Source organism: Antrostomus carolinensis, unplaced genomic scaffold (assembly GCF_000700745.2).
Source record: "Antrostomus carolinensis isolate BGI_N321 unplaced genomic scaffold, ASM70074v2 scaffold43218, whole genome shotgun sequence".
NCBI classification, from domain to species: domain Eukaryota; kingdom Metazoa; phylum Chordata; class Aves; order Caprimulgiformes; family Caprimulgidae; genus Antrostomus; species Antrostomus carolinensis.
In genome coordinates, this window is record NW_010333256.1 from 1,622 (window position 1) to 10,562 (window position 8,941).

At 41.0% G+C, this 8,941-nt stretch overlaps 1 protein-coding gene across 1 annotated transcript; it reads left to right on the forward strand.

Moving 5' to 3' along the window:
* Positions 1-249: 249 nt before the first annotated feature.
* LOC104519408 (ankyrin repeat domain-containing protein 42) lies at positions 250-8,459 on the forward strand (the record flags this gene model as incomplete). The annotated part of the gene is made up of 6 exons (XM_029086445.1): positions 250-268; positions 1,265-1,428; positions 2,986-3,093; positions 3,403-3,522; positions 4,379-4,514; positions 8,259-8,459. Coding segments are annotated over exons 1-6 (748 nt in total), but the record flags the coding sequence as incomplete, so codon positions are not given.
* Between the last annotated feature and the right edge of the window lie 482 nt (positions 8,460-8,941).

The window sequence follows — 8,941 nt, forward strand, 5'->3', positions numbered from 1 at the left end:
ATATATTAAAAATACTTTTTGATGTAACTTCTCATTTATATTGCTCAATATTTTTTATCTCGAATCGCATAAAAATTTGAACTACTACTACTCCCATTCTTTCTCCACAGGCAGAGAAGCTGAGGCACTCATACCTTGGACCCACATTTTCATACTTGCTTGACTTGCAAAACAGCAGCCCACCTCTTCAAGACTTCTCCTAACAGTGTGAAATCTAATGCAACAGTGCTGGTGCATTTTGGTAGTGGAATGATGACTGCTCTAGAAGGTGATTACTAACTCGTTTTAGGTTCCTTTTACCCTTATCTGAAGTTACCCCCCTCATCCAATAGATCTACTTCACTTATTTCTGTTTACAAGTTTTGGCAAGATATCAAGATGTTGCAAGGGGATTTGGATATGTAACTCCCATTGTTTCCAGTCACGTAGTTAATGGTGGAAAGGCCTGAAGGAGGACACAGGTTATTTGATCCCATGGCCTGGTGATGGATTTTTTTTTTTCTTTTGATCCCACTGCTTCTACACATAGAGTTTGATTCTGTGCCACTGAAGTCAATGAAGAAGTTATTGTTTGGTGAGAGCAGAATATTAGGCTGCAAACACTGAGCTCTGAGAGGGCAATGCTGTAGTTCTAGCCAGGGAGTGATGCAGGATTACTAACATGATGGTTTTCTACAGCAGCTTTAATTTTGACGTCAGCTTGTCCTGAAGCTGATAGGTGTAGCTTTGTCAGGAGCAATTACCTGGTATGCTCACCTGGTGAAGGCTCTGGTGCCCTCCCGTGTGGTATGCAGTGCTGTGCCAACTCCTGAGGCAGCTGCAGCAACAGGAGCATGGCCATGTGGAGCACCTGGGAAGTGATGGCCAAGAGCTCGTTTGCCCAAATATGAAGCCTTCCTGGTGTTGTACTTGAAAATGTGATGAATGAAAGAGTTTGTGATGCCTCCAGTTTCAGAAGAGAGCCAGTGTAGGGGTGGACCTGCTCCAACACTTGCATACATAGATGGAGTAGCTCTGCTTCCTGCTTCTTGCATCTTTCTTCTGGCTCTTGTTCTTTTGGGCCCTTTTCTGGGGCTGAAGGGACACATACTGCTTTGGTTCTGACAAACAGAAGAAGTGATTTAGGATTCCTGCATCAATCTCATAGGTTACTCTGCACATTTTGTCTGGTTCCTGTGAAACTGACACCCTTTGATTCATCACTTATTTTCTGTCTCTTAAATGTTGCTGAACTGACTAATTCCTTTTTATTATTCCTCACTAGCTGTCAAGGAGAAGCAAAACTATGCTAGTGTACATGAGGCAGTGAAAGCTGGTGATGTAGAACAGCTTGCATCGATGATAAAAAGTGGAGCTGGTATTAACAAGGTGGATTTAGTCCACAAATTCACACCCTTGCACTGTGCTGCACACTCTGGAAGTCTGGAGGTAAAGCATTATGTTTGTGTTCAGACACAGCAAGGTTTTTGTAGGTTGATGTTTTCCTTCTTCGGGAGAGGTTGAACACAAAATTACCACCTTTGATCAAGCTAGATCAATAAACTCTCCTGTTTTTCTCATTACATATATTCACCAAGGGCAGAAGTATTATAAGATTTTAGGTTTTCATTTTGCCCTTTTGAAGCCCCAGGCAGTTTATATATTCAACTTTGCCAGATTTTACAAAATCAGTGATTTTCTTTCTCTGAGCAAAGTGTGCCCTGTGGCCTCCCTTCCAGACTCATGACCTTTTTTTGTCCCTATTGTGTTTTTCCCTTCTCTTGGGACACATAGAAAATCCTGTAGGAAGTGTAAAATGTTCTGAAGGTGATTGAAACAAGTGAGAAATGACACGAAAACATGTTCATTCTATTTTCCAGTGTCCTGTCCTATGCCTCATTCTCTATAGAAATAGTCCTAATACATTTTATTTTAATAAATGAAAATGTTGAATATTGAGAGAGAAATCAGCAGGTGCTTGCATGAAATGTTTTGAGCTTCCAGGAGGACTGAGCTGCTGTATTCAGCAAAACTCCCCTTCTTGTTGCAATCCTGTACAATCTTTATAGCAATCTAACCCTGAAGCAACAAGGCCATGAATAACCATTTAAAAATTCATGTCCCAAAGGAGACAATGTAAGGTTGTTGCTAAACTCAAGAAATAATAACTGCAGTACTGTTATTGGAATGTGCAGAAACTATCAAGAAAATGCTGAATGTTGTCAACCCTAAAAACAGATTGCTTACCCACCCTTTCTGCATCTATAAATCCTGCCATTTTTCATTTAACTCTCCTACTTTGCAATCAATGTATTAGACTTTATTGAATTATCTGTCATCTATTTGTCACTAAAATCCTTTGTGGAAACAGTGGAGGAACCAAAGCTGTAGGCTGGCCTAAAATATTATAATAAATCATAATAATATCTAATAAAAACTTTTAACTGATCCTCTAGCTGCTTTTGGATAGTCCCTAAAGCTTTCCATTGCAAGCAATAATATCTGCTGGAAAAAGGTGAATAAGCAAAACTAAGCTGTGGAAGGATGAGAAGAGACGTGGGATTGCACACACCTAAGGAGCCTAATAAATTAAAAGAGGCTTTAAATTTGGGTCATGGTGTAATTTCAGCTGGATTTCAAGTGAGCATGTTTGCATTGTTTTTTCCAATGCTTTTACCTCATGCCTTGTGAATACTCTCACAGATTACATTTTAAATCTGGAAGAGTAAAATGAAGAAGCCATACTGTAAAATCAATGCTAGGGTCCAAATTAGTACCTTTGGGCACCCATTTTGTACCCTTGGGTGAAATCTGGAAAGTATAACTTGCCTCTAACTTCTTAATGCGCAACTATCTGGCTCAGGCACGCGCTGGAGTGTCCTAATTCCATAATGAATATTCCAATACTGTTTTGAATGTAACATTGACTGATAAATTATAGTTAAATTGTGCCTCAGATGCATGCTAAGAATAGTTCAATAACACCGGTTGGTTTTGATTGAGCAGTGCCTTCACTGGTTGCTCTGGCACGGGGCTGATGCGACGCAGGTGACTGTGGGAGGCTGGACAGCAGCTCACTTGGCGGCTCTGCGGGGTCAGGACGCTTGCATGCAGGTTGGTATAAATGTCAGTGGGGCAGACTTTCCGTTTGGACAAGGTGCATTTATGAACATCAACAACTGAGAGAGCTCCTGATGGAGCTGTGAGTATCTCATCTTGATGTCTTTACATCTGGAATCGAGTCACTCTTGTTAAAACCAGTGCACTCATTTGTGCCACCTGTGCAAACGGATTTATTTTGTGTAGTGTCGTAGCCTCGAGGTCAGCCCAGAGTTATCCTGCTGATCATCTCGAGTCATCCTGCTAGGCAATGGTTGCATTTCCAGTTTGTGAACTGAGCTTCTGCTTTTGCTTTCCTTTTAGGCTTTGTTAATAAATGGAGCAAACGCAGAAGCTGAAGATGACCGTGGGTGCACGCCGTCCCACTTGGCTGCAGCCCATGGGCACTCTTACACCTTGCAAACCATACTGAGAAGTGGAGTGGTGAGAGACTTTTACCCGCAGTTCCCTAGTGCAGAGCCAGAGTCTGGTATCTTTTTGCAAACAAAACTCTCCCTCATTTAAACTGAGAGTTAGGACTGTAAATTAGTTACTGTTTGTATGTTCTTGTTGGTGAATTTATTTTTAGGGTAAATTTCCATTTTTTTTTGTTGGAAGATAGATTAGGAAAATAATCAAAAAATCACAGAATGGTTTGGGTTGGAAGGGACCTTAAAGCTCATCCCGTTCCAACCCCCTGCCATCAGCAGGGACACCTTCCACTAGACCAGATTGCTCAAAGCCTCATCCAACCTGGCCTTGAACACTTCCAGGGAGGAGCATCCACAGCTTCTCTGGGCAACCTGTTCCAGTGTCTGACCACCCACACAGTAAAGAATTTCTGCCTAATATCTAATCTAAACCTGCCCTCCTTCAGTTTAGACGTTAAATCTAGAGAGAATCAATAATGTGAGTAAACCACATTCCACTGAGGATGTAATTGAGATCAGGTGCTGTTGTGGTTGTGAGTTTTGGCAGTTGTATAAATCTTCTATAGTAAAGGAGACATAAGCATAAAAAAAAATAATCCAGATACACATTTAAGGAATAATGACCAATGCAGTGATAGAGGTATGTCTACAAATGCACCTTTATATGTGTATTATTTAAATAAAACCAAGAACCTGTGAAAAGTAAGTATTTTGGAATGGGAACTGCATACATGGCATGAACTTTGCAAAAACATTATTTGATCTGATTTAAATAATTTAACACTATGAACAGCTAATTCTTATTTATAAAATTTGTCTTTTGTCTGAGGTTCATAACTGAATGAATTAACCTGCTGCTTTCCTTTTAGAATGTAAATGTTTCAGACAGAAATGACTGGAAGCCTGTTCATTATGCTGCTTTCCATGGTCGCTTGGGGTGTTTGCAGCTCCTTGTTAGATGGGGAGCGTGTGTAGATGATGTGGATAACAATGGAAACCTTCCAGGTATATCAGGATAAATCATACAGGTTTTTTAACCTTTGCTTTACAGTTATTTTGTGATAATTGTAGCAAATGATAAGTAATGTACACACACCAGCATTTCCTATTTGATTCCATGCAATCAACATAGGTATTCCATTTTTATAATGATGGGGGAATTTATAAAATCCAAAGTATTTATCTTTTGTGTCCTATTCACCTCCTGCTGCTGCTGGCAAGGATCAGAGCTCACACGTGCTGGAATGGGGAACAGGCTGAGCCTGCCTGAGAGCACTGTGTAGGTGGGCAGCATCTCCGATCCGTATGGTGGAGCGCATGTGCCAGTGGAGGTCACAGGAGAAGTGTAGGTGGAGCAGGAGGCAGTTTCAGCTGCTCTATGCTGCTTTTTGAGTTGGTGCCAGGCTGTAGTGGCTGTGTGTGCCAGTGTGAGCAGATTCTGGCATGTTCATATGCAGGTTTTTGTATCCTGCTGTTTCTTAACTGATTTGGTTAAACCCTTGTGCTCATTTACCCGTGATTTCTTCATCTTCATTTCTGGAATACCAGTATTTCTGTATTATCTGTAATCTGTACTCTTTCCATAATCCTGAGCATAGTCACTTTGGCACAGAAAATGGGCAGTGTTTATTCCTTGCTCTTCATAGTTTTTCCGGTGTCCCTCTGCCTGCCACGCCACTGCCTCAATATCCTCTAGTTTGAATGGTATTGTTCATACTCTGTGTTCTCACTGCATCCTTTCCCTGTTAGCATTTTCCTTCTTATGGTTTGTCACATTATTTGTTCCAAAGAGCATTTTTTTTTCTCTATAACTGGTTTAGATTTATCTTTAAAAATCCCTTTAAAAAATCTTTTGCCCTCTGTTAAGCACCACTTACCTAGTGAGCTGATACCCATGGTCTCTTTTGCAAACCTGGGTCTTGTTAAAGGATGTGAGGCTCTTGCATCCCAGCAGGACATCTGGTGTATTAGCAATAAGGGGTCATGATGTTAGGCACCCTGGTGGCAGCGTAGAAGGTAGCTTTATTTCCCTGATAACAGACTTTTATGGAGATGTGACAAATACCAGCACAGTTCTACTTAAATGCTCTGTATATTCTGGTTAGTAGAAAATTGGTTTTGTTGTTATTTTGACATCTACAGAAGCTTGATCCTCCAGCCTTTGTTCTGTGTCATTTGATCATATTATCATCCAAATGAAAGAAAATGCTTTGGAACATTGCTAATAACAGATTAATAAAGTGATGTGATGTACAGACCAGCTTTTTCTCAACTTCTGAAACAGTGAAGAGAACTTAAATCATCTTTATGTACTTTAGCTTCAAGATTAGCTGGACAGTGCTATTTTTTTACTGAATGAAAATCTACTGAGGTCGCAGTGCCATACACCTACAACTTAAAAGTTGGCTGCACCTTCTGCATGGGTCTGTTATAGTAGAGGCTTTAGTTACCTATAGCATGCTGCTTTTTTGGGAAGAACTGTGGCTCGTTCATTGTGCAGAATGGGCTGTGCTCATTAATGCAGCATTTTGTTTTCTCTCTGTATTTGGTTTTTGGCCATGTCTGTGTTTTGTTTATTGCTCACTAGTTAAACCTGCTCTAAATATAATGATAATTTAATCATAGTGCAATATCTGAATTTCATAGAATCATAGAATGGTTAGGGTTGGAAGGGACCTTAAAGATCATCCAGTTCCAGCCTCCCTGGCCATCAGCAGGGACACCTTCCACTAGACCAGGTTGCTCAAAGCCTCATCCAACCTGGCCTTCAACATGCTCAAAGCCTCATCCAACCTGGCCTTGAACACTTCCAGGGAGGAGCAGCCACAACTTCCTTGGGCAACCTGTTCCAGTGTCTGACCAACCTCACAATGAAGAACTTCTTCCTAATATCTAATCTAAACCTCCCCTCTTTCAGTTTAAACCCATTTCCCCTTGTTTTGTCATTAAGTGCCCTTATGAAAAGTCCTTCCCCAGCTTTCTTGTAGGCCCTTCAGGTATTTTTCACAGGTTTTTCACTCTCCACTTTGAGAAGAGCGAACAGCGTTAGCCTGATTTTATAAAAGGCAAAAGGAAAGAGAGAAGTTGGGTTACCAACACCAGCTACACACTGCCTGTTTGTGATACCCAAGAGAAGGTTTTTCAAAGTTCTCAGCACTAAACTGAATATTTTGTGTTAACATCACAGTACCCTTTGGGTTTAGTCTCAACTGCAGGAGCTCAGCATGCTGGAGGATGGTATGGCACAGTTATGTCAGGCACTAGCTGCTAAGAAACACACAGGTTAAAAGCCACCTATGAAAAGCTCCTTTATGTTTCTTCCATAGCATCCCACTGAAACTGTGCAAAAAGACATGGACAGAATACAGCTCTTTCATGTATTTTCCTCTTGCCATCTTTACAGAAAATGCTGAGCTTTTCTGACCATTTTCTGACATCTGAGTAAAATAAAAGTTTCATCTCATAAGGTGGAACTTTATCCCTGAGATTTTAGGTATCTGCAAGTGGATTCCTAAGGCTTGAGTCAGTTTTTCACCAGGTGACTAGTAATCAGGACTTACTTTTAAGAAGATACCTCTTCTTTTCACTTCTCCCTGAGTAATTAACATGCTGAATAAAATTAAGACAATGGGAAAAACTGCCTCGATTTCAGTGTGAAGCTCAGATTTCGTCACATTAGATTTTAGCAATCTTCTGTACCTAAGTATCTTGCTGTAAAACCAATATCCATCACCTTTTAGAGCAATTAAACTCTGGAAAGCTGTGTGTGGTTTGCAATAGAGAACTTGGATGTGCCAAAAATTAACTTAAGTAAGTGACATGGGGTTTTTTTTGGTCCTGGGAACATTGTTTACTAACTATGAAGATAATGAGATTCTTACCTGGAGACAAACTAATCCTTTTGCACGTAGAACATCAGCCAACTTTTACAGAGCATTTTCATGGGGTGATAATACACAATAAGCATTTATTTGGCAACTTCTTCCCATTAATGGGACTAATTTCAAAATAATGAGCATGTGTTTTGTACCTCTTACTTTGTTATAGACCCAGCACTACAGCAGTATTAAATAACTGAACCTCAGCATAACCTAAAGGCAGGAAACACTTGACCCCCACAGAGGAGCAGTCACTGCCGTGGTGAGGTGCTCCTGTGCGCAGCAACTCGGCAACAGTTGAAGGAAAAATTGTCTAATAGCAATTCTGTGAATAGAAGCCTCTGTCTTGGGATGTACCTTCAAACATGTCACCCAGTAAACTGAATATCTCTGTCCTCATTTTATAGGTGGAGTAACTGAGGGTGTGATGCAACTTGTTCATGGTGGCACAGTGGAGGTGGAACTAAAGCAGAAATGGCCTTAACCCCTAATCACGGGCTCCCCTTGCTGGCCCTCTGTAATGAGTATTCCTAGGACAGACAGCTGCCAAGGAGTGAGATTTGTGTTTGTGGGGAAGATGAGACACAGCAGCACACTCTCCTAGCTGGTGCTCAATGGTCTCTGGGCAGTGTTGTGTTATCTGCAGTCAGCTCATCTTCTCCTGTCCTTGACTCATTTACCTCCTTTCCATAGAGCTGAACTCTGTCCTTAGCATCCCCTGTCCCACTGAGGCTGCTTCCACTTGTTGTGCCATGTTGGATGGCTCAAGTGCTGGTAACGAGCTAGATCTAATTAGTGGTGAGAACACACTGCTTTCTTGGCGGGCAGCAGAGCTCTGCTCTAACATACTTTGTTCCATCTTGTTCTGTAGCTCATCTGGCAGCTGTGGAAGGACACTTGCATTGCTTTAAGTTCTTGGTCAGTAAAATGGCCAGTGTCATGCACACACTGAAAGCCAGGAATGACCAAGGAGAGACTCCAAGGGACTTGGCTGAACGGTTCTATAAAGATAATATTTTGCAATACATAGACAGTGTGGAAAAAGAGGAAGAGCATGCAGAGACACAGGAAGGTGAGTATGGATCAAGATACTGTTAAAATAGACATTGTAATTCTATAGAAATGCTTGATTCTGAAAACTTGCATGAGCAGAAGTGTAATGTTTAAATTACCAATATAAGGAAGAGCTGTTCCTTTCAATACTTGCTACACTTACTGGTAGCTAGGACTGGGATACTCAATATGATTTTATAAGTGTCTTAGGTTTACCTGTTATTGAAATATAACGTCACACTATGTTGCACTATGAATACCAAGTTATCCGTGTTCTCTGACTCCAGTAGACACCCAGATGAGCTGTAGAATTTTCATGAGTTTTCAGATTTGCCTGCTGGGAATCCCTTACTAGCATTGAATAGCAACTTAGCCTGGAAATGTCCCACTGGAATTAAGGTTACCCACTAACCAGCGGTACTACTGCAGTCAGAACAGCCAAAGGGTGCAAGTGTGGCAAGGAGAACCTTCATCATAAAATCATAGAGTCACAGAATGGTT